Genomic DNA, 26,308 nt, shown 5'->3' on the forward strand with positions numbered 1-26,308 from the left:
ATTGTTTGTTTTCCCCTTAAACCTGTCGATTGGCATATGTAGTTTCCAATTTGGGCTACGATGAAGAAATCCACGAACACTGTTACATAAGTCTGTGTGAACATATGTTTTCATCTCTCTTGGGAAAGTCCTGGGTTTTATGATAAGTACGTGTTTAACTTTTTATAAGAAACTGCTCCAAAGTGGCTTTACCATTTTATACTCTCTCCAGCAACGGAGGAGAGTTCCTCTCAAACATTGGTATTACCAATCTTAAATTTTACCTATTCTGGTGGATTTTCTCTCTTTCTTTTTTAAGAAACAAGAAATGTTCGTTGGATGTGGACATTCTTAAACTCATGTTACTAAATGAGCAAGTTCCCACCCGTAAGACACCTCTCTTCTTTGTGTCTCCTCTCTGTCTCTGTCTCTCAAATACACACACAAACACCACATGGAGAGGAGAGGGGGCCTTCTGTCTCCATGGGAAACAAAACCATTGTTTCTCCTAGGATGGGCTTTCTTTCTCAAAAGCACGACTTAACCGCACGCCCCTGCTTCAAGACCAGCGCGCTGCAAACTCTCAGGCGCCACAAGGTTTCCCCAAAGAGCTCTCACACCGCCTCTCAACTGCTCTCTTCTCTACCAATAAATAATAATTGTCTTTGCAAAGAGCTGGGTTGTGGCCGGAGCTGGAGAGCTCCAGCCAGGGGTTGCTTCTCTGATCCCTCCCGAACTTTTCCTTTCCCCAGCCAGTTTGGAGCCGAAGACATTCCAGGTTCAGGAGCAAGTTGCCCGGAAAGCCCCAGGGAACGCGCGGCTCGTGGGCACCCCGGGCACCCCTGCAACCGGGGCATGGGGCATGCTCAGAGGGCGCGCGGGCGGCGCAGGCGTTGGCTGCAGTGGGGCCCAGGAGCCGGGAGGTGCCGCTGCGTCCCCGCTTCCCGGCGCCTGACCCAGCGCGCAAAGTTGGGCTGGAAGCCGCCGGGGGAAGGAGGGACCGAGCCAGCTAGGGTGGCGGGGAAGCGGGGCGGGAGGAGGAGGGAGGAGGGGAAGGAGCGGGTGGGGGGGGGCGCCGAGCGTGTGTCACTCGCGCTCTCCCTCTGTGTATAGAGGATGTGCTGAATGGTACGCTTCGAGGCGGCGGCGGAGGAGGAGCAGTACCCGGCGATAGCTGGCAGCCTCGGCAGCCCGGCTCGGCTTCCCTTCGCCCTCCGAGGCTCCGCAACCACCGCGGGCGCCCGACCCCGCGTCCCGCCCGGGGCATGGCCCGGCGCTTGGCCCCCGCGCGCCCCGCCTGCTGAGCCGCGCCGGAGGAGGTGCGGAGGCCGGGAGGCCGGGGGAGGCCGGCGGGGGAGCAGAGTCGAGCGCCTCGCGAGCCGAGAAAGGAGCCCGCGCCCCGAGCCCCGTCGCTGCCGCGCTCGCCCGGGCCGCCCGGAGCCCCGATGAGCCCAGATGGCCGGGGCTCAGCCCGGAGTGCACGCTTTGCAACTCAAGCCCGTGTGCGTGTCCGACAGCCTCAAGAAGGGCATCAAATTCGTCAAGTGGGATGATGTAAGTCGGGGGCGGCGGACTGGGGGCGCCGGCGGGGGCGGGGGCGCGGGGCACGGGGCCGGCCGCGGGGCGGGTTGCGTGGGGGTGGGGCGAGGGGCGCGTTATGCAATGGGCGCTCGGGATCCGGCCCGGGCGGCCTCGGGGCGCGTGGGGTGGCTGCTGCCGAGGCGGCTGGCAGAGAGCAGCGGCTTCGCGCGCGCTCCTGGACTCCACGGGTTCAGGAGTTGCCTCCTGGCCGGGTCTGGTAGGCGTCCCCAGAGGATCTTCTGTCTTTGGGGCCAGTGTAGCAGGAGGGACAGGCTTTGCCAGGCGACGGTCCTGAGAGTTTGGAAAGTGTGAAGTTGGGACCAGCTGGAGAGCGCTGGGGTGTGACCAAGGCGCGCCCCTTTCCGCCCGCAGACGCACCCCCCATTACCTCTTTTGCCCCTTCTCAAGAAGGTACGGCCTCGAAGTCCGAAACTGTTAAGTGACTGCAAACCCTCTTGGCGCTCTTATGGGAGCCCACGCGGCGGAGAACCAGCGGTCTAGCCGACAGGTGGTCGCTGGTGCCAAACTTCAGCGCCTGGCTCGGGAGTGAGGGGCCTTGAGAAGGGCCGGTGAGGACACAACTGAGGAGGACTAGAGGGCAGAAAGGGGAGCATTGAGGGGGTCTAGGAGTGCTCAGTGGGCCTGCGGGCAAATGGGGAGGGCTAGTTTTTTGGGGGGAATTGAGCAGGCTGGAGTCTTCAGCTTGGAACAGAACTGGCAAAGCTTTCCCCCACCATTTATGTACGTCTTTTGCCAAGTGGGACAGAGCTTAGCCCAGACCCGGATCTCCAGGGTTTCATATGAGCCCCGGACCCCAGAACTTCAAGTGACACCCCCCCATTGCCTTGAAACACATATTAATAATCTTACTGAAAACATGGGTATCTTCAGATGGAGGACATTATCGTATCAATTTATATGTCCTGGGTGTCATTCAAAAGATTTGATAAGAACAACCCACTGGGGTCAACCTGAGCTGTCAGGATCTAGAGAAATTTAGGTCCAAATGACGAAGACATCTCTTAAACAGGAGGAATTATAGGAGAATAAGGTGTTCTTCTCGCTGAAAAGATTTTCCACCTAGTAAATTATAGCCTGTTATCCTCCAGGGTATTTTTCTTTAATCTTCTTAAGCCATTTTCCAGTGTCTGAAAACAATTTAAATATTCCAGGTAGCGAATCCAATTACTTAGCTGAGTGAGTCTGTGTCTATATTTTGTCCAGTTGGAAGAGCAAACGGAACTTGGAGTATGAGCCACAGCTTCCTTGAAAGCTAATGCCAATTATTAAATGCTGTAGGCTAGGATGCAAACATACATCCTTTTACTGAGGACACTTCTCTTCTTCCGTCCCACTGCAACGACCGGATGTTTTTGTAAATGAAATAGAATCTAAACAATAAGTTCAGACACAGATTAAATGCTTTGCTTGTGTGAAGGAAAAACAACAGTGAAAAAGAAAATGCAGTTCAGCAACAAAACCGTCTTGCCCATCTAGAAGTCTCGAATAGAGAGCTGATGTGACCAGCAAGAGGGTAAGGGGAAGAAGGGAGAGAGAGAGACCTTACAGAATATAAAAGGGTATTTCACCATAAGCTTTGGATTTATTCACAGAGATGATTTTAAACAATGGTCCAGAATGTCTTATTGGGAAGAAGGTAGGCAGTGTCCACTTTGAAAATGAGGCTTTTCTCTGGAACGCATTTTGATACATCCCGGTAGATGGTTTTTATTATATGCATTCATGGCATGGGTATTTTTTTCTCTACCTACTAATGCCAGGCCCTATCCTAGCTCACGGGGTGGTGATAAATGTAGACAGAGTCTCTGCGTTACAGACCTTACATGATAGGTGGAGGAGACAGAAAATGACCGAGAACACGGATCATATAGAGATGAGGAGTGATGCAGTGAGAGTAAGGGAGAAGCCAGCGGTGAGACACCGCATGAAGAAGGTGAGAGCCATTCCCTCTGAGCATTGCAACAGTGAGTTTCCTGGGAAACCCTACAGGAAGGACGTAGGCAATAAGGAGCGGGAGCCTCAGATCTTCTACAGAGGAGAACCTAGACTGCACCCAGGAGTCAAGTTGTCTGGAGTACGATGAACTCTCCTACAAGTTCCTTGGCTCTCTGTCTCCATGATGATCTGTGAACCAAGAGGAGACCAGAGTTTCTGAGGTCCCCCTGTATTCTCCTCAGGTGGATACAGGTGGCTTAAGTTCGTAATGGAACTTGGATTCTGGTTCATATTTGCCCTTCCAAAATCAAGCCAGTTTACGTGCCTTGGCTCATTGTATTGCATCTTAGTGATAATGTGTGATGAAGACAAAAGAGAACTAGATCTTCAGTCCAAAGGCTTGAATTTACCAGCTGGTTCTCTTGCCATTCAACTGTGTGACTTTAGGTTAATCACTTAAATTTTCTGAATCTTTGCTGCCACTTGTGCAAGACTGTGAAAATGTATCGTATTCTTCCTCTTCTTCTTCTTCTTCTTCTTCTTCTTCTTTTTCTTCTTCTTCTTCTTCTTCTTCTTCTTCTTCTTCTTCTTCTTCTTCTTCTTCTTTTTCTTCTTCTTCTTCTTCTTCTTCTTCTTCTTCTTCTTCTTCTTCTTCTTCTTCTTCTTTTTTTAACCTATTTTACATATAATGGTTGGGAGTAGCCAGTAGGATACAGTAGCATATCTCACACTTGGGCATGCCTCAGAAAGAAACATCAGACGGGGCTTGATAACACTCAGATGGCTGGGTCCCACCCTCAGTTTCTGATTCAGAAAGGTCTGAGGTGGGGCCTGAGACTGCATTTCTGCAAACCCTCTTGGCACATAGGATCTTGAGAGCCACGGAGGCTGGCCGTCTGGGGGAACCACACGTGGAAACCACAGAGATAAGGTCTGTGAAGTAACTTAAAGCATATGATAGCAAGCTCCTGTGATCTTGTCAGCTTGTGTCAATTTTTGCTAGTTTGTGATTTTTATTTTATCTCTACGTTTGCTTGTTGAGAAATTCATCCAGTCGTCATCTTTCCATCTAGGAGGTAGAAGGACCTCAATGACAAAATCATGAACAATTTTTTAGATTTTGTGGCATATTTTATGAAGTGTCTCTGATGCCTAGGCTGGCTTAACTCCCATTCATACGTGTCTTTTGAATTTCCTCTATGCAATGAAAAATTTGCATCCTTGTCGCCTGCTTCTAGTGGGACTGTTAGGAAGGGAAAGAAGCTAGAAGATTTTTGAGAGGCCGTCTAGTGTGTCTTTGGGCAGGGGAGACTGCTGTACTTTTTCCTTTGGGCTCTGACTTAGGGAAATACCCGCTGCCCTACTCCCCCATTCCCCCTGCCCCCCGCCCCAAGGGTGCGTCCCTCACCTGCTTGTCTAGAGGAAAAGTAAATGCTGGAAATAATTTTAAAATCTCCTAAATATCTGCTCTCCCTTAAACCCTGTAGAACCCTGCTCTCTGCTTTCTTTAAGAAGAAAGATGGGCAAACTCATAAAACCGATTCTCAATAGCCCATTAGAAAGCATAATAATACATGTGAAAATGATGAGCATGGGGCTATTTGGAATTGTGGAGAGATTATCTCTTGTTCCTTGAGTGGTTAAAACACCATAATCACCCATCCTGTTTTTCTGACCACCATGTGGAATGGAAGATGTCCCCTAGCAGGTGCACTGCCCTGTATAATCTGTTGGCTATCTGCCAGCATCATGGCTGTGGGTGCTCCGAGAGCAGTAGTCAAAAACTTTGACACAGGCACTAACCAGTCACGACAGACAGTAGGTGGGTGGTGGAGTGGAAGCAGGGTCCCGGAGAACACCCTCTTGCACCAGGACCAGGCACTGGTCTTTCTCTGGCCTGATCACGAGGAGAGCTGAGGGTCCCCAGGGTCTGTGGGGCACATAGAATTATTTCAGTGTTTGCACAAGTAGTAAGAGCGTGTGCAGTCAGATCATCAAGGACAAACCTTGTCCTCCAGAACTTGGTCAGCATATCCAGGACTGACCTATCTTGGTTACCCTGTTTTACCAAGGATATCAAAGGATGCAACTTTATCCTTGCTTTTATTTTGCATTTGTATATTCTGAGCCCCTGCCGGGGAGGTGGGTGTAATGGACTGTGGACGTTGTGGGAGAATTCTGGTGAGATGGACAGTGGAGGGGGATTCCCTTCTGCATCGGAGTTACAGAGCTGGAGAGATTGTGAGTCTGGACCCCTCTCTCCTGGTGATTGGCGTTGCTCTGTGTTGGAAAGTCTTTGGAGGAAAAGAGGAAGGCTAGAAACCATACAGTAGGCCCTCCCAGCCCCTGATTTGCCCCTGTGTAAGCTCCCAGAACCCTGTCTCCTTGTTCCACAACCTCTAGGGCATGGAAGGCTTCTCATTTGTTTGTTCTTTCTTTCTCTCTACTCTCGCCCTCCACATGCTAATCTCACTGTAAGTTACTTAATGCACCTCAGCCTCAGAGTCCTCATTTGTGATGTGAGGATTGTAATATTGCCTGCTGCACGCTACAGCTGTTAAGGTTAAATGAGGGGAGGCACATGGCAATGTTTTGTGTAGTGCCTGGCACACACATTAAGGAAACCTTTAATAAAACCCAGTTTTAAAAATCATCATCCCCCCAGTAGGTAGAGGGCCATGAATTTTGTCATAGTGGCTGTGTATGTTAGATGACTTTTATTCTATCAGTGGGAAGATCCAGAGCTTCCTTTTGTTCCCTTTATTTTTATTTATTTACTTTTTTAAAGGTTTTATTTCTTTATTTGACACAGAGAGAGAGAGCACAAGTAGGCAGAGCAGCAGGCAGAGGGAGGGGGAAGCAGGATCCCCGCTGAGCAGGGGGGCCAAAGGGGGGCTTGATTCCAGGACCCTGAGATCATGACCTGAGCTGAAGGCAGACGCCAAACAGACTGAGCCACCCAGGCACCCCCTTCTGTTCCCTTTAATGTGTGCTTTGATTTTCGTATTTTATAATTTGAAAAAGAAAAAAAATCAGATTTTTATCCTTTTTAAAAAAATTCAGGTGTTTCAGAAAAAGTGAATCTTTTCTTTAAATCAAGTTGTTTATTTTCATTTTTTTAAAGCAAATCAGTTTAAAAAACATCCAAAAGTTTTATTTATACTTAAATTCTTAATATATACATATGTTACGTGGAAGGAAGAAACAATTACACAAAACTCTTGTAATTTAATAAGAATATATATATATTTAAGATATGTATAAAAATATTCTCTGTACTTTCTGTCTTACAAGCTCAGTCTAACTCAAAAGCTGTAATTGTGACTGGCTAAGTCGTTTGATGAGAAGACTGAGGAAGCTCAAAGGTTTGGATTTACACTAATGCCCCATGGATTTGAAGCAAGTAGCACCCTCCTCCCTGTCCACCACCCCTCCCCCGACAACCAAAATCTCTGCAGTTAAAACAGGTAATGGGCAAGGTGCAGTGTACTACCCAGCATCATACACAAAAGCTTAGTTAGAATATTTGCATTATGTAAAATCTGCAGTTACAGTTTCCAAAATGATGGCAGCAGAATGATGGATGACCCAGACAAGATCCACGAGGGAGCAGAGGGGAAGAGTTCACGAGATGGGCATTCAACAGTGCTCGCTTTGCAAAGGTTATGGGAAACAGGGAAGAAACAGCTCTGGCTGGTAGGTGGTGGATCCGGATGGGGGCCCCCATGGAGTGAGAGGCAGATTTTAGACTGGAAAACTGGCAGGTGCCCTCTAAAAGCCCACTCAAATATGCCCAGATATGGCCATTTTTGATGTCCAAAGAGCTTTTGTGGATTTCTCATTGATAGTGATTACTTCAAGTGTAAAAGTATTAACTTTTCCAAAAGCTAGTCAAATAAAGCTATTTTAAGCTTTTTATCAGAGCGTAACATGCATGCCGTAAAAGCAAAAGATCTTATGTCCCCCTGGATTCATTTTCACAAAACGAACACCTCTGGTAAGCAGCCCCAGATCAAGAACAGCACTGCCAGCCCCAGGTGCTCCCTTCACGTCCCTACACCTCTTTCCAGGGCTGACAGTCATCCTGACTTAAAACCATAGATTGGCTTTGCCTGTTTTTTGATCTAAAAAAACCCCATTTTTAAAATTTCCAGTGAAAACAAAACAAACCCTCTTCAGTCAGAAGCATATTTTTATTACTGTTGAATAAACCCTCTTGAACAATAACAAAAGTGACTTACCTTCTGTTTAGATGGCACTGGATTAGGTCCTTATCTGTCCTAAGGTAAAGCCTGGGAAGGGAAGCAGGTGTAAATGCCCCAAAGGAGGAAACAGTTAAAGAAAACTCTAGTAATTTAGCAAGGAAATGTATTGCCTACAGGCTGTTATTGGCACAGGAAAGCAGACCAGCAGAGTGCTGTTTTGTGGGATCACTTTCTCTCTTCTAGATTTTCTCTCTTATCTTGCCTGACTTTGATATTCCTACCTGTGGTGCATGAGGATAATTTGCTCTGGCTATTAGCATATCTTGAATACTTCCCTTGAAAGTTCAGCCTATCAACAAATAGCTTCAAATTATATTTACCTGCGATGATGTTTAAATGGAACAGGAACATTTTCCTTTTTTACGTGGAACTTGGTAACCCGTGGTTAAATGTTTCTTTATCAGGATTGGTTCATGTTATCATGAACAAGGAGTGCCGGCTGAAAATGAAATGGGATTGATTGTGAATTGTTGACTAATGCTATGGGTCTCACCTAAATAACACATCCTTGGTGACTGAAAATGTTGGCTCTCCTGTTACCCAAGCTGATGTTAGGTTCATGCAGCCTTTTCAAATCATGTCATAAATTCCATCTGCTCAGGCAGATTTCATAATTCTTCCCTTTCCCCATCTATGCCATGTCTGATGCTCCAATCTAAGCCGTGCTCCTGTGTGTGAGTCGGGAAGGGGACTGGAAACATATCCCTGAGCTCAGTTACACGTGAGATTTTAAGGAAGCCATCAATTTCTGTAACAGGCTAACTGAAATATCATGTAAAAAGGGCTAGATTCTTTAAGAGTTCTTGTTCCCCTCTGATTGCTTTAAGTTCTATTATTTGATTTTATTATCTTTTTCACAGGTTAATTTCAATTTTTGGAAATTTTACCTTTAATTGGCATCCTGAAAAAATGCTTGGGTCTGTGTCTTAATTGCTGCTGGCTAAATCTGTACATTTATCAAGAACCTTAATTGTCATAAATGAGGAAGGAGACTATTATATAAAAGAAGAAAAAATACTCAGTATTTAAACAGAACAAAAGCATCCCACATCTGTTTTTCATTTCAGGGGCTCTTTTAGTTCATGATATTTGTTTTATGTTTTGTTTCTTTTTATTGCATTAAAGTTTTAAGAGCAGGTTCAGGGAAAATGGACTGTTAGCAAAGAAAAACCATTTTCCCTGAACCCGTCGTGGTGAGGGGTATCAGTCTATAACGCTGATGCCTAAAAGATTAAGAGATTATTTTGGTGTTAAAAAATCAGATTTTCTTGAGAGCTTGTTTGTAAGTTAGGTAAGAGAAAGTTAATTTGATTCATTTTATAGAAGAGGCCATATGAACTCAAAAAGAGGTGCAAGACCACAGAACAAAGCAGCCAGTGGGCTAATAGATGTAAAAAAAAAAAGAAAAAGAAAAAAAAAAGGAAGGACACGACACATGAAGCTTTTCTCAGGTGTTCTGTCTCAGGTATGGTTGAATCTCACATAGCACCAATTTTCACATCCTCATTGTGGGGCTTTTCAAAATGCAGAGTCCAGGGGTGCCTGGGTGGCTCAGTGGGTTAAGCATCTGCCTTCAGCTCAGGTCATGATCTCAGGGTTCTGGGAGCATGTCCCACATCGGGCTCTCTGCTCAGCAGGGAGTGTGCTTACCTCTTTCTCTCTGCCTGCCTTTCTGCCTACTTGTGATCTCTCTCTGTGTGTCAAATAAATAAATAAAATCTTTAAAAAAAAATACAAAACAAAATGCAGAGTCTGGAAATCTAAAGCCACATTCACCAGCCTCTCTAGAGGCCTCTAATATTCTGGCTGTAAATTAAGTTCCAGTAGAATGAGATGCACTCACAGGAGATGTGGAGGGCAGAGGTGTGAGAGAGGCCACCTTGCTGCCTTCTTGGCTTGTTTCCATAGATACGTGAGAGTTGCAGGAAGAAGCATTACCTTCTCTCACTGTTCTTCAGTGGGACCCTGGGTGTAAAGAGGCAACGGCAAGAGGGTGCTGACTCTCCTCGGATGACTCTTCCATTGTCTTCAGCTAAGCTGGTGTGGTCTTGACTCAAAGAGTTCCTTCTGGATTCCTTACCTCTTCCGAATGTTCTGGAGACAATGGCTGTCCTCAAGGGTCAGTGCTGTGGTGTTCTGGAGTCATTCGGGGATGCCCAGCCTGACTCCCAAGTCACCAATCCTTGTGATTTTGTCAAATGCTTAATAACCTGTAATTAAATCCTTTTATATTCAAAATTTCCAGAGAGATTTCTGTTTTCTTCACTAAGTCCTGCCTGATAGTCCTGCCTTTTATGGTTCTAAGAACGCATGATTTTCAGTCCTTAGGTGCAATCACCTTGTCTGTCCCATGTAATTTTCTCCTTCAGTATTATATTTGAGTAACATGGAGTTTTGCCAAAATGCTGCCTTTGGAGTTCAATACCTCGAGAGTGAGTCCTAATAACAGGCACTTTTAGTTATAAAGCACTGTTACTTATTTACATTCTCTCCCATTCAGTCCTCAGGACCACCTGGAGTGGTAGGAAAAGGGCAAGCATTATTCCCATTTTACATAGGAGCAAACTGAGGCTAATGAGTTGTGACTTGCCCAAAGACATACAACTGGTTAGTTAAATTTAAAATTAAGTCTGGTTACATTCTGGGCTCTTTCCAGGCTCCCATGGTATCTCCAAACAGAATCCTTTCAGTAGTAAAAGACTTTCAATAGAATCCAGATCAATACTGGATGAAAAAGATTCCTTGACTTCTCCAAAGAATCTCCCAGATTTTAGTATTCATACAAATGGGGTTTAGATCCCTACAAACTCACACCTTTCTGCTAGTATTTTTATATTTATAAAAAGTTTATTTTGTCTTTTTATATTTGGCAGTTATTTTTATGGTGTATATGCAAAATCCACTTTTGTCTACATCACATTACATGGGAACATAGGAAAGCTTCAATGCTACTTTGAGGCACAGAGGCCAGTGTGTACTCCACTCTACAAATGTTCTGTATCTGTCATTCAGTATAGACACACGGTATATGTCGATATTCAAGAATGGTGTTAAAGGTCTTTTTTTTTTTTTCAGTGCCTACCAAGTGACACTTTTGTGTCCAGCAAGACTCGTTCTATGTGCTTCTGCATGTTTTTTCTCTTCTCAACATCCTTGCAAAATGTTGTCTTCATTGGTTTCCCGTTAAGATGGGTCCTGTGGCTTCTTACGGAAATCGTTGATCTTGGAAACTTTGGTAGGCATGAAGGAAATGTAGACGATGACCCCAAGCAGGACACAGAATGGCTCGAATTTGAGGTAGTGTCAGTTGAGAGGCCAGATGTAGATTACCGGTGCAGGAAGGTGGATACAAGGAGGTGGACTGACCTGGTCTGTGTTTTAACTGGGCCAAGGCACCTGGAGGACTACAGCTTAATGTTATTTACTTTCTTTCTTTCCCTAGGACAGAGCATAGACTTGACACTGGGTAGGTGCTGAGGAAATGTCTGTGGAATGAAGGAAGTGTCTGGTGTGTGTCTGCAGTGGGTTCACACTGGGGAGGCAGACCTGGAGGGTGGCAGGCCTATTCTGAAGAGACCTTCATGACACCATGCCCGTGGCGTCAGTTGGAAAGCCCTACCTGACATCCTTCCATTCTATCTGAAATCTCCCGGAGTACTAAGGGACTCTGTGGCTTTTTTAGATAGGATTTCTGGATGAGAGTTGGAGAAGCAAAATGTTTATTGTCAATACAGAGCTGATGGCTGTTACAGAACCCATTTCCTGTAAGGTATAAATATGGCTTAAGGTTGAGGGTGTACTCAGTTGTAATTTAATATTGGTTGAAAATTATGATGCTCAATGTATTTGCGTCCCATATTATGAATGTTACCAGGGGCTTCTGTTTTCTGAAAGAGATGCTCACACAACTACCCAGGTATTGCTGTGAAAATTACCCTTAAAGAAATTCAGACACATTGGGAGTGACAGAACAAAAGACTGATGGTTGTGAAAACATTCCCTTTATTATGCTAATGATCCACAAAGACTTCCTTCCTTCCCCACTCCTCATTTAATTACTGGGGCCACCTACATTCTCCCACCTTACCTCTAGGCCCTGGGAAAGCATACCTCTCTGGGTTCTGGATCCCATGTTTCCTGGTTTCTCTGGATCCTAACTTTATTATTACCTCCGCTTTGATAGTTTCTGTGAAAATTTTCCCTCCTCCAAAGCTCCTCCAAGAACATACCAATATGCCTTTTAGTCATTAAAATCCCAAGGTAGAATTCAGCACAATGTTCTCCAGCTTTCCTCATGTACTTACTGCCCTCTCCATCATTTTCCCGCCATGACTGAAGTGTTGCTTATATCCACCATCCCCATTTCCTGACATCCCAGCCACTCCTCAGTCCTCCAAAGCCTTGTTCTGCCCTTATCATTGCTTTGAGATTTCTCTTGCCAGGGCTCCTGGCAACCTGCTGGGCATCAAACCCAACCCATCCTTACCAGAACCTATCTTTGCTTCCTTGCCTCTTTTCCTGTTGTAGCTTTCTGTCCACCCATGCAGTATTCATAATGACAGGATGTGTTGATGCTTCTTTTACAGTAGACATTTTTAGTCTACTAAACTACTAAACATTTTTAGTGGGGTGGAGTTGTGATTTTAAATGGTTTGGTCCCTGCCCTCAGGGAGTTTGTATTCTATTGGAGGAGATAAATGCCAAAGAAATAGGAATAGAATTGTTTCATTGTAGCGGTGTAAGTGCTACAGAGAAAGGTACAGAAGTACATGGGAAGGGGCACCTGAGTGGCTCAGTGGGTTAAGCCTCTGCCTTCGGCTCAGGTCATGATCTTAGGGTCCTTATATCGAGCCCCGCATTGGCAGGGAGACTGCTTCCTCCTCCCTCTCTGCCTGCTTCTCTGCCTACTTGTGATCTCTCTTTCTCTGTCAAATAAATAAATAAAATCTTAAAAAGAAGAAGAAGAAGTACATGGGAGGATAAGAAATGTGGAAGGGTCCCCTGGAGGCAGTCTATTTATGGAAAGACCTGGGTTCTAAGTGGGACTTAGTCAGGCCATCAAGAGGAGGGGAGAATGTGTCAGGCCAATGGAATAGTACATGGGGGCATTCCAAGGATCAAAGGATGGAAGTCCTTTGAAAGGACAGAGCAGAATAAGCAGGTGGGGAGCTTGTGGTTCGGTAATGCTGGCAGGATGGCAAGCGGCCTGCTGAGGCCACTGCAAGGTTTTATCATAACGTCGATGGGAAACCATTAAAGCCGTGTTCCGAACTCAGTGCTATTGACATTTGGGGTTAGGTAATTCTCTGTTGTAAGGGGCTGGCCTGTGCATTGTAGGATGTTTTGGACCCTCCCTGGCTTCTACCCACTAGATGTCAGTAGCAAAAGCCCCAGTGTGACAAACCAAGTTATCTCTGGACATTGCAAAGTTGCCCCAGTTCAGAACCACTGATGAAATGAAACCGCTGATTTAAATCTTAACTGATTTTTAAAAGTACTGGGCTAGTGCATGTGTGTGTATACACACACACACACACACACACACAAGGCCAGTAAACACATGAGAAGTTGTTCAACATCATTAGTTGTAGGGAAATGCAAACTCAAACCACAGTGAGATGCCCCTTTCTATCCGTGAGAGCTCTATCTTACTAAAATGGTCCGTTTCCTCAGCTGATGCCTCCCTAGACCACAGCACCTTGGATGACTGGGAATCTGGGCTCTTGTTTGAATCTGGACTACAGTGTCTGAAGTAACCTGTGTGGTATCTGAGGAAATATGTTTCCAACATTTTTGGAACACTGTATTGTGTTAAGAGAGATTTTTATACCTATCGGTAAAATGCAAATATTGAAATGGGGCTTCTCGCCACTTTTTTGCATCTTCTCTTCTGGACCTGGTAACAGACCTCCTCTGCTTTCCTTCATTTGGGGGGACATTTCAGACTGGATAGACCTGTGGGAGGAAATTCTCATCAATGCTGAAGCCTGTAGAAGTCTGACCTCACTGACCCTAAGCCCATACCATAGCATCCTTTACTGTTTTGTTTTTATTTTTTGTTGGCATAGTTAGGGCTGCATTGCCCATGTTTGATGCGATCACATCTGCTTTTCTGTGTGACCCTTAGAATTCTTTTCCACCCTTTACACAGCTGTTTTCCCCGCAATGTATATATTTGTCATCTTTGGCTCTCCTTTTCCCTGATGCAGGTCTTGGGCAGTCCCTCTGGAACGTTGTTATTTTTCCTTGTTGACTCTATAATAGTGATTAACTTTAGAAGTGCATGTCTTTATTCATATGTGTCCTCTTGTAACAGCGTAAAAACATAGAATCACTGTGGAGTTAGGATTGTGGTCAATGAGGGCCCATAGTTTCTGATAATGGGACTAAGGGTCTGTGGGTGAAGTTTAGGGTGATTGCGTGATTTTGCTAGAGCTGCCGTTACAAAGTTCCACAGACTGGGGGATTTAAACAACAGAAATTGATTTTCTCACAGTTTTGGAGGCTAGAAATCTGAGATCAAGGTGTGGCAGAGCTGGTTCCTTCCTTTTGGGCCCTGAGGGAAGCATCTGTTCAGGCTAATGGCCTAGACTGGGGGTTGGCCGACTTTCCCCTGTGTTGCCACTTTGTCTTCTGTTTCTGTGTCCAAATTTCCTCTTCTGTAAGGACGCCAGCCTCATTGGATTTGGGCCCACCCTTGTGACCTCTTTTTAACGTAATCACCTGTGTACAGACTCTGAAGATGGTGACACTTATTTTGAGGAACTGGGGTTAGGACTTCAACATATAAATTTTTTGTGGGGGGCACAATTCAGCCCACAACATACCTCTACCTGGCAGAGTATGTGGCTCAGCGGGTGGCAACATGCTGGCTCTATTCAGATAGTTGAAGAATTGACGCTTAGAGAAGCAACCAGATTTGTTTTGCGCTACTTAGATGTTAAAACTGGATGATAACTGCGTAAATGGAAAAAACCCAGAACTGGCTAGATGGGATTATCTGACCAAGTTTGTTTTGTAAAACACATTTCCCTACGAATGAGAAACCTGGTTTCTCCATAAGTTTTAGAGCTGTGTTACCCAATAGAGATAGACTGTAAGCCACTTAGGAAATTTAACATTTTCTGGGGCACCTGGGTGGCTCAGTGGGTTAAGCCACTGCCTTCGGCTTAGGTCATGATCTCAGGGTCCTGGGATCGATCCCTGCATCAGGCTCTCTGCTCAGCAGGGAGCCTGCTTGCCCCTCTCTCTCTGCCTGCCTCTCTGCCTACTTGTGATCTCTCTCTCTGTCAAATAAATAAATAAGATTAAAAAAAAAAAGAAATTTAACATTTTCTGGGAGCCATATTAAAAGAGGTAAAAAGAAACAGGTAGAACACAGAGTTTATTTAACCCAATATGTTTATATCAATATATAATCAATACCAATAATTATTAATGAGGTATTTTACATTCTTGCTTTCATTCCTAGTCTTTGAAGTAGTATAGCACATCTCAGTTGAACTAGTCACATTGTAAGGGTTCAGTGAGACCATCTTGGACGTGCAGACACAGAGCATGGATTCTCAACTGGGGCCAAATCACCTCCAAAATAACCGAAAAATGGCCTGGAGGGACAAAAAAAAATCTTTTTTAATTTTGTATAAAGACATACGTACAGCACATAAATAGATAAGAGTATCAGTGATATTAAAATTTCATTAAGGATGATTAGAAAAACAAATGTCTAAAAGGGCTTCTTAGCGGGGCAATAATGAAAAAAAAAACAAGTTGCAAAGCAGCAGCTTCTTATATCATTATATTAGTCTCACTGTGGATCTACTGATGAGCTAGGGATGCGAGTGAAACAGTTTCTATCAAATAAAGAGAAGTAAATGGAAATTTACTGTGCATTATCCACTATTACATAAGACAGGTATGTTTACTGGTGTTCTCTTTTTAAGGCAGATGTTTATTGGGAAAAAACCAAAGCAAAACCTTATAACCTGCAATAAGCAAGTTAAAACTGAATTCCTAGCAGCACAGTTTTGTCTACATTCTGAGCTCACCGGTTCTCCTCGGGACTTTATATCACTGTGTTCCTGACCCAAAGCTTTGCCCGTTCGTTGTAGGCCTGTCTGAGTTGATCTCAAAGTGTGTGGTCCCTGGACCAGCAACAGCAGCAGTAGCAGCAGCAGCAGCACTGAGAGCTTACTAGAAATGCATGTTTTTGGAATGCCTGCCTGTTTCAGTCATTTAAGGGTCTGCCTTTGGCTCAGGTCATATCCCAGGGTCCTGGGATCGAATCCCGCAGGGGGCCCCTTGCTCAGCAGGAATCTGCTTTTCCCTCTGTCTGCTTTGCCTGCTGTTCTCCAAGCCTATACTCTCTCTCTCTCTTTCTCTCTGAAAAATAAATAAATAGATAAAATAGTAAAAAAAAAAAAAAAAAAAAAAAAAACCAGGAAAGAAAGAAAGAAATGCATGTTTTCAGGCTCTAGTCCAAATCTACTGAATGAGAAACGCTGGGGAAGGGGCCCAGGAATCTGTTTTAGCTAATCCTTTTAGTAAATCTGATGCACCCAGAAATTTGAAAACCACTGTCTTAAATGGAATCCATGTCTTATGGATACTGATGGAGAGAAATAAAAAGAATAGACCTTCGGAGAGTTGTCTCCATTTTTCTGCAGTAAAATGCGGCAAGAGTTATAGTGTCTCTGCAGTTGCCTTGGAAATGAAGGATGACCATATATTTCAAACTTCAAACTGGAGCATATGTTCTGACAATTAAGAATACTTGTGATCTGGGTTGAGTGGCTACTTTGGTACAGAGAGAATATAGACACTTGCAGCTATGTGGGAGGTGGGAAAATAGCAGGTGGAATTGAAAATGGATATTCATGTATTTCTGGGTCAAGTCCTGCCTTGGATGGCAAGACTGCCAGGTTCCAGCTGATCTTGGAATGTTAGAGGTGATTATGGAGGAAGCAGACAGGTAGCTGAAATAAATGATCATTTAGCAGAAGGACCGTGGCCGGAAGAGTGGGGTCGAGAAAATATTGAACAAAGGGGCTGTAATCTCGAAGGAGGAGAAGGAAAAAGCTAGAAACAGCAGTATCAGAAGCAAGTGAGGCAGACTAGTACAGTAAAATATAAATTTGAGTAGGTTTACCTTGGTTGAGTTTAAATATTTTATTGTCTGGGATCCTTGCAGTGAATTGTCACCAAGAGCCAGATTAGAATCTTGTCAGATGCTCTTGTGAGACACTCTGATAAGAAAAGGAACCGACCTGGAACCATACGTTAAAAACTACAGGTCAATTCCAGATTCACCGGAAGTGGGGATGTGGGCTGTGTGCGGCTTGTCTGAAAGTTTCATTTTGCCTGACTCTAGAGGATGAGAGGTGATAAAGCAGACCTGAAAATATTGCTGTGATTTATTGCAAATATTGCTGTGACCTTTTATGCCCATAATCTCATAGAAGCCGCTTAAACTATTTTAAAAATTGTTCCTTCATTATCATATTAAATTTGTTTTCAAATGTCTTTTTTTTTAACGTTTAGAAGTGATTTTGAAATCTTAAAATTCCAGCCGAATTTCCATGCAACTCTCTTATAAAAGAGAGTTTGCAAACTGCACGTTAAGAATGTATCTTTTTTTTTTTTTTAATTTTATTTATTCACCTGAGAGAGAGATAGAGAGAGAGAGAGAGAGAGAGAGCACGCACCAGCAGGGGGCCGAGGAAGAAGCAGGCCCCTCTCCAAGCTGGGACCCCGATGTGGGGCTCCATGTGGGGTTCGATCCCAGGACCCCGGGATCACGACCCGAGCCAAAGGCAGACGTTCACCAACTGAGCCACCCAGGTGCCCCAAGAATATATCTTAAGTATATCAGGATAAAGCAGGACGGCAGTGCCTCAAAAACTTGAAACAGGGCTCTCCAATGATCTGGCTGGGTATAAAACAGCTGAAAGCAGGGATTCAGATCTTTGTGAAGCTGTGTTCATAGCAGCATTCTTCGCAATAGCCAAAGGGTGGAAACTACCCATATGTCCGTTGACAGATGGGTAGATAAACAAAATACAATTTGTGCATACAATAGAATATTATTCAGCCTGACAAAGGAAGGAAATTCCGACACCTGCTACAACATGGATGACCCCTTGAACACATGATGCCAGTCACAAAATAAACCAGTCACAAAAGAATAAATATTGGATGATTCTACTTATATGAGGTACCTAGACGAGTCAAATTCATAGAGACAGGATGTAGGTGGAGATTGCCAGGGCATTGCGGGAGGAGGGAATGGGGAGTTTGTGTTTAATGAGTGTGGGATTCCAGTTGGGAAGATGAAAAAGTTCTGGAAATGGATGTGGCAATGGCGGCACAGCAGTGTGAATATAACCTAATGCCGCTGAATTTTATACTTACAAATGCTGAGTTCTGTATGGTATGAACCACGAAAAAAAAAGAAGGCCATGATAAATTTTCATTTACTATTTTAATAGTTTTAAGCATAATCAACTAATAATAAATAATTTTATGAGCCAAGAGTTTCATCCAAGTACTTTACCCAAATTATCCTCTTTAGTTCTCATGGAGACCCTCTGAGGTAGATATTATTATTATTTTGGTTTTTGGTTTTTGTTTTCAGTTGTAGTTGTGTAAACTCAACCCACTCATTGGGGACAGGCATCCCCTTCAGAACCTAGCTTTATGATAAGACTCACCATGTAGACTAAAACCATTGATATGTTCCTCTTATCGGGAAAACAATCCTCCGTTCCCAAAATTATTTCTGCAAGTTCTAATTTTCATTATAAGTCTTTTTGATCAGGTAGAGAATATGCCATACCTTGGTTACGATGTGTATGAAAAGCTTGAAATTAACTGGTGATTTATGTCCCTTTTAAAAATGTAATTCCTGCAAAAGCCCAAGTATTTCAGAATAAAAATCCATATCCAGTGACATGTGTTTTCTTGTGCAGATGGTATGCCTTTCTGAAAATTGCCAAAAGAAAAGAACACATATTTTAGAAATGTTTAATATTATAATTACAGTGCATGCTGTTTTGCTTTATAATGTGCATGCTTTAAACTCCGAAGACTATTTGCTTGTGATGTTTTATTTTATCTTATGAAATTTAAATTTGCAACAATTTAGTGTATATCTTTCAGAAAATGTAGACCATGGACTTATTTACTGTTACCTTGGAAACAGCAATGCCCAAATAGTATGTTTACTTTCCTTAGTACAATTAAAGATCATTTTATAGCACAAATGTAATTTAAAATATTACCTTCAAGCATGGGTTTTAATTAATTTTACATATATAAAATAGGTAATGGGGTTTAATCTTAAAATTATTTAGAAAAGTAGATATCGCTTTTTAATAGAAAACATGTCAATTTGTCTTAATCAATAAATGTATGCATTGCTGGGCTTTTTCTTTACAAGTACTGCCCAGATATTCTAATTACTAGTAAAGAAGCTTAGTTACATAATTAATAATGCTGTGAAGTTAGGATGCCTTGTCTATTTTTTTGAAACTTTTACTAATCATTGGCGACCTTGGAGAAACCCTTAACAATTACTACTCGTTAAACAACGCCTGGATAGAACTTTCTACAGTGATATATGTTGATATTCGTGTTTTTTCTTAATTTCTAGGATTCTGCTATTGTCACTCCAATTATTTTGAGGACTGACCCTCAGGGATTTTTCTTTTACTGGACCGATCAGAATAAGGTAAAAAATGAGATATGTCTTTCTTACATTTTCCAATTGGTTGCTGATTTGCCAAGTGTTTAAGATACCTAGAAGTATATCCTTGTACCTACAAGTCACCTTAAGTATATCTGTTTCATGGATGACACTTTGTAATTTATTTCAAGATTCTACTTAGAATCCCTAAGGTGGACATGTCTTAGGATTTTCCAAGGATACTAGTCCAAAGTATTAGATATGCTAAATCCTAGAACAATTGGTATTTTTTCAGGACAAGAACATGGACATGTCAATGACATTTTGTTGTAGAAGAAAATTAGCCAACATTAGGGACTTAAGTCCCCCCTCCAGGTTGATTCATCAAGAATAAAGAAATGATAAGAAAATCACTTTTGATCCAAATGACTATGAGTTTGGCTTTCCTTTTCTCTTCCTTCTCCCCTTGGCTGCTTATTAAAGAGTTCTCCCAGCCTCGGGAGGAATTGGGTCATGATCATTTGTTCACATTAGAACATTTAAGAATATGATCCTTTTAGTTCATACCTTCAGTTTTTCAGGATTTGTTTTTTTTCGTTTGAGCTTCCTGTCTACCATATCATGAATTTAGGATCTCATTTACTATGAAACCAATTGAGATGATTCCATACTGAATTATTAAGAAGTAGAATGTCTGCAAATTTCAAGATTTATTTGGAGTTTAATGGGCAGAAAAAGAAAATTCATAGAAAGTAGTTATTCAAGAGACAATGAATGCCATGGTTCTATACCTGAACCCACGAGGCTACAGAACACAGAATATTTTTGACCTTATAAATTCTATTATTTGGAGAGATGGGTAAGTTTTATTGAGTGTGCTAAATACATATTGAAACCAGTAAAATATCTGGTATCGCCTTGTGAAGGACTGTTAGTCTTTTCACATCCCTGAGTTAGGTCTCTATAGCCAAAGTTACTGGAATTTGTTAGCCTTCCCTTCTGCCTTCAGGGCAACCTCGACTTCACCTGTGAGTAGTGGTCTGGAACTAACCTTTTGCAATGACATGTTTGGGGTCAGGGTGGAGCCTGGGGGAAACCCCCAGGGTAGTGGACAGTGCTCTGTCTCCCCGAGCCAGTCCTGGACATGCCTGTTTACACTCATCCAAAAGGTGAATTTTAGCCTTTTAGCCTTGAAGTTAATTTCTAAATATGGGTATGCTGGAATCATCTCTGGCCATAGATGCAGGGCTACACCATAGACTCCAAGCTAATGTAAAAAAAAAATGTATTTGAGTAAGATTTTCTACTTAATGTTCATGTTTATTACTGGGTGTGTTAATCACTTTGGCTTTGACATTCTGTTTGGTTTCCTGCTGTTATGTATAAAACAATGGCTTGAAAGAGGGTTTTTTTTTTCCCCTCCTAAAGGCTATTTTTAGAACCGTTGAAGCTATATTCATGAAAGATATATTTATAATGCCTAGGGCATTTTTAGAGGTTGGGTATTTGTACAAGGGACTAAACTGTCAGTTTGATTTTTCAGCTTGTAAATCAAGCTTCTATAAAAGCAACAGAAGGTATTTTGGGGTTTTTTAATAATTCATGGCAACTCAGTTAAGCTTCCTTCTAAGACCAATCATAAATATTTCTTTGCTTAAGAAAGAAAAAGGGTTTATAGGACAGAAGGTTCTTTGATGCATCTCTATTGTTCTGCGAACCCAGGATTTTGACTTATGCCTATTTTCAGGTGTAAGAAAATTTCTTTCAGTTTTTTGCAACAACCATTTTCTCTTGGTTGTGATGCTGTTTATGATCAATTGAAACAAATAATGTGTTAGCAATTCCTTTTATCTCTTTATTACTTTCCCTCTCATGGATATTAATCTTACAGTTCTGCTAAGAGATGGTAAATTTCATTTCTCACTTTTAAAATACCTAAGTTATCCCTCAGTCGTATATCAGAGTTAGGAGGTTTATTTTCTAGACAATGATCATATATCAGTATACAAAAGATGAGAGGATTTAAGAAAAAATATTAAACTTTTCATGCTTCTAAGTTTGTCATTTTCTTCTGGCTTTAAGCCTGGTCTTGGAGCCAGAGTGATACATCCACTTCTAGGAGATGGACGAGTATAAGTGATATATTAGAGGAAATGTATGCTAGAAGATGATGCTCTCAAATGAGGATGGCAAGCCAAGCTTTTAGTCCATGTTTTTGCATAAGATCATCGGATGATACCTGGCCGCGTGGTACAATCATGATGTTATTTAGAGGCCCATTTTCTTTAAAATATTTTTTCCTGCAATGACTCTTAGTGATGTGAATCTTTCCCATGTATTATAGAGACCGTGTCTCAGAGGGAAAACAATAAACTTTAAAGTTTATTCATCTACTTTATGCACTGTGTTTTCCATGGGTTTGGAAGCCTGCGTTGGTATTTACAATAAGGGGCTTCTTAGCCACTTTTGGGCTTCTCCCCACCTTGTTTTTCCTTTGCCCTGAAACCTGTGCTCGAGCGACACCTGGTCTGCTCAGAGGTGAGCTGAGTGGCTTTAAGAAGCTGTTAGTAAAGAAGCTCTTGTAATGAGATCTTTCTTTTTATAGCTGTGGAGGAAAATTTTCACATTTTACACAATGTCTTAGCCATGTCTTCTCTGCTGTAGAGGCAACATGATACTCCATGATACGTTACACCATCCTATAGGTGATGCTACAGACCCGAGTCCCCAATTTCACCCTTTATGGACAGTGACACGCTCCCTTCCTCTAATTCCCGCTTTGATATTTCATCATAGAAATGATAGGTGGCAAAGAAGATAGGGAGCAAAGGAAGATAGATTTAGGAATTAAAAGCTGGAAATAGTGGAAAGTAATTTTTAGGTAGCAAACATGTGCTTTGGTGAAACATTGAAAGACTATTTGGGGCCGGTGGAAGCAGATACATATGAACATGATCTTAAGGGATAAATGTTCATACTTTGTACCAGCTCTGAACTTATTTTAATCACTTTCTTCTTTACCGTTGGCTCTGTACATCTTAGTGACTATAAGTAGCAACAACAAGTTTCCGAACAGGACTGTTTTGAGCACGGGGTTTTTTCTTATGTCTGTGTATAGTATGGGAAGAGGGTGAGCTTTTTTTGTAATTGTGGGTGGGAAGGGGCTCCTGCACAGCCAGAGTATTTAAGAGGTTGCCAACATTAGGCTGTGCCTTTTTGTTGGTCCCATACTGGGACCGGGAACAAACACAGGAAGCGTTAGCCACGAAAACCATTTAACTACGAGAGGAATCTGCCTCACAAGTTTGGAGGAGAAGCCAAAAAGAAAAAAGAAGTCAGTGTTAAAGAGCTATTACAAACCTATCCTCCTAGAAGATGAAACAAAGTAGACCTTTGCCTTGCAACTTGATTTCCTGCTTCTGTGCCAAGATCGGTGTAAAAATAAAACTAGCTACTACTAGTTGGGATCCAAGACGTTCGATGCAGCTCAGTGGGCTCTTCCTTGTATCCTTAGAAGAGGAACTTGGAGGGAGATGGAAGGGGAGCACATAATTACATTAAATTGAAAAGAAATAGGAGGAAGAATAGACATTACAAGTGAAGGACTCCTAATACTTTTTTTTTGAAAATTACAGATTTTATTTATTTTTAACTTTATGAATAATACACAAATACGATCTTTGTGTTAAGAGAGTGTAGCAGTATAAATGTCCTTAACCCCTTTCCATCTCTGACCCCAGTCTTAGTCTTCTGACCAGAAGTCAACCGCCCGTAACAGCTTCATGATATCTTTCCAGATATCCTCTGAAGGAATTTTACATGAGTAACTATGGAAATGTTTATGATTGTTTGTATCCTAAATACCATCATATTATTTTTACTGTTCCATGAACCTGTGTTTTCCTTTATAATTTGTCTTAGAGAACTTTTTGTGTAAGTACCTGCATATTTACCTCATAGTTTTAAAATGCTGTACCATATCCCATAGAATGGATTACTAAATTTTATTTAATGATAATCTCTCATCGACGGACTGTTTGGCCTTTGTTTCTAATTTGGGGCTATAGAAAACAATCCTGCAGTATACAGTAATAGTTAGTCCGTGTCTCCCACTCTGGGTATTTGGGTCAGGGGTTCCCTGAGGTAACTTCTCGAAACTACAGTTGCTGATTGAAGGCTATACATATCCTAAATTTTAGTGAACAGTTGCATCACTTTATAACCCTGCCAGTCTTGTGCGACAGGAACCGTTTCCTCAGATCTCACCAACACTATTAAGAAACATTTTATTTTTGCCAATCTGATGCAACGGTTGTATCTCTTTGTTTTAATTTGCCAATGTCTGACTTGCTGGTAAGCTGTGCGTATTTTTATACATTTATGGACTGTTCCTGTTTTCTGTTACATAAATCTTATATCCCTTGCCTTGTGTTGAGAGTTTTCTATGTATTCTAGATGTTAATCCTTTAGCTGTTATAGATGTTGCAAATACTTTCTTCCTGTTCGTGGTTTGTCTTTGAGTTTCTCAATTTTTAACTTATGCATGGCAAAAGATGACTTGCCATTTTCAATTTTGATGTATTCACATTTCATTCTTTTTTTTTTGGTTTTTGCTTTCCTTAAGGACTTTCTTATTCCTCATCCTTATGGCCATCATTATTATTAATTTAAGTTTCTAATCTTAGTCTGTTCAAGCTGCTATCACAAGATACCACAGACTGGGTAGCTTATGCAGGACAGGAATTTATTTCTACAGTTCTGGAGGCTGGAGTCCAAGGTCAGGGCCCTCTTCCAAGTTGCAGACTTCTCCTTGTATCTTCACATGGAAGGGACTGGAGAGATCTCTGGAGCCTCTTTTTAAATGCACTAATTGCATCCTTGAGGACTCTGCTCTCAAGACCTAAGCACCGCCTAAAGACCCCACCTTCGAATCCCATCTTTGGGCATTAGGGTTTCAGCGTATGAATTTGGGTCAGGGCCTGGGGAGGACACAGCATCTGGACCATAGCTATCATGTAATGTGTTTTGAGGACTAATGTGAGGTGGGGCTCTAAATTTAATTTCTTTGAGAGGGTAGCCCTAGGTGTTGGTGGTTCCCTGTCCTTTCTGGTTGGAACCAGCTATGACCGCACTCTTTCTCCTGTGGTTTTCTTGTAGTTCAGGATGTGGGAGGTGGGAGGTGGGAGCTGAGGTGTCTGGTTGATCTGAGTTGATGGTCCTATTGTGCTCCTAGTACTGACCCCTTCACCACCACTTTGGCCCATAGATCTGCTCTTATGTTTTAATACCTATGGTCTTCAGGGATGTCATTTCCCACTTCACTTTTCCCCATTTTATCTTCTGCTTTTCATACTTTCCGATTTAATAAGTACAATTCCCTTTCTGTTTACCCATAACCCTAGTTCGTAGACATAAATTTGTACCTTCATATTGAGTCATTTTGAGGGACTTAGGACAGGAGGAATGGACTCTACCATCTGCCCCATCTGCCGTTTTCTTCTGGTCTGTGATTTGCATGAGACACCATTTGGATCCTTGTACAGAGCAATGATCAAGTTTCTATTAATGACAAGTATAGAGTATCTTCTCTTAGGGTAATCTTAATTTTCCATACAGAGTTCAAAAGAAAGTTTAAAAATTAAATCTTTACGTAAGCCTCAATGATGTTTTTTTCAGCATGAGTGTCCAGGGTTCACAGATATTCTAAATGATGAATCATAGATCTCCACAAGAAACTCTAGGAATATCCTATTAAAAACTTAGTCTGGCCTTTATAAAGAACTGCCAGGCACCACACATTACAACAACCATCATTTAGCAATGGTGGATCTTCTTTGGGGCACATGGGTATATTCCAGAAACATCAATTTTGACCTTTCTTGTGTATGGTAAATGCGATATGAGTCTATTGAGTACAATAATTTGGTTATAAACTTTAAAAAGATGAACTCTATTCATTTTTATTTGGTAACTTTCCCCAAAGTCTGAAACAATAACTGAAATTACCTCAGAAAACAGCAAAATGCATGTGAGGATTGCTTTCTGAGGGCTGGGATCCTTCTTTGGCCTGGAGCCGTATACCAGTCATTACTAACTAACCAGCATCATCTAGTGACTGAATCTTTTCGTTCACTTTCTCCGAACGGCTTAACCATTATGCAGAAACTGATAGTGTAGGTGCAGCATGAAGTCTGTACCCAAGTCCTTACTCCTCCACATGCCCCAGGTTGGCTCCCAGTGACCAGCACTTGCATCCTTTTGCTGTTTCTGGTCGCTAGCGCTCACTTTGGCACCCTGGAAGACCCTGGGAATTAACACCCACTCTAACCCAAGGAGTTTGATAGGTAAATATCACTGTTCTCTCACCTCTTGGGTGGGATAACTCAAAGGTGCAAGCTTTATGTTTTTCTTCCCAGCATTCTTTGGTGGGATTAAGCCCATTTATCCACAGGGGTAACTGGCACGCAAACACACCCGTTAAGTCCTTCCTTCCCTTCCTCTCTCAGTTCCTCACTCCCGATGTGTCCTGGAACCACCTCTAAAATAAGCTAATTTTACTAGAATCCGTCTCTAGGAACTGCTTAATATAGATGCTTAATGCTTGACGTCTTAATATAGATGCCCCCTAATTAAGGGCATTAAGAGGATTTCTTAGTAAGAGGCACTGGAATCTATTAGATGAATACTTTTGTTTTAAGCCAAGCAGTTTTCTTAAAACAGCCATAATTTGGGAGCCTGGAAGCTGGTTAAGAAACCCAGCTCTGGAGTCAGACAGATGTGGGTTTGAGCTTTTGCTCAACCTTATTAAATGAATGACCTTGGGTGAATTTCTTTACAATCTAAG

General features: G+C 42.4%; 1 protein-coding gene across 3 annotated transcripts in view; it reads left to right on the forward strand.

Moving 5' to 3' along the window:
- Nucleotides 1-1,281: 1,281 nt before the first annotated feature.
- Nucleotides 1,282-26,308, forward strand: part of PLCB1 (phospholipase C beta 1) — a 684,602-nt gene continuing 659,575 nt past the window's right edge. For all 3 annotated transcript variants that reach the window (XM_080813475.1, XM_080813477.1, XM_080813476.1), the window contains exons 1-2: nt 1,282-1,533; nt 19,432-19,509. In XM_080813475.1, coding sequence (XP_080669601.1) covers nt 1,435-1,533; nt 19,432-19,509 — 177 coding nt within the window. In that variant the 5' untranslated portion in view covers nt 1,282-1,434. The remainder of the gene's footprint in view (nt 1,534-19,431; nt 19,510-26,308) is intronic.

The sequence above is a fragment of the Martes martes genome (assembly GCF_963455335.1).
Source record: "Martes martes genome assembly, chromosome: 9".
NCBI lineage: Eukaryota > Metazoa > Chordata > Mammalia > Carnivora > Mustelidae > Martes > Martes martes.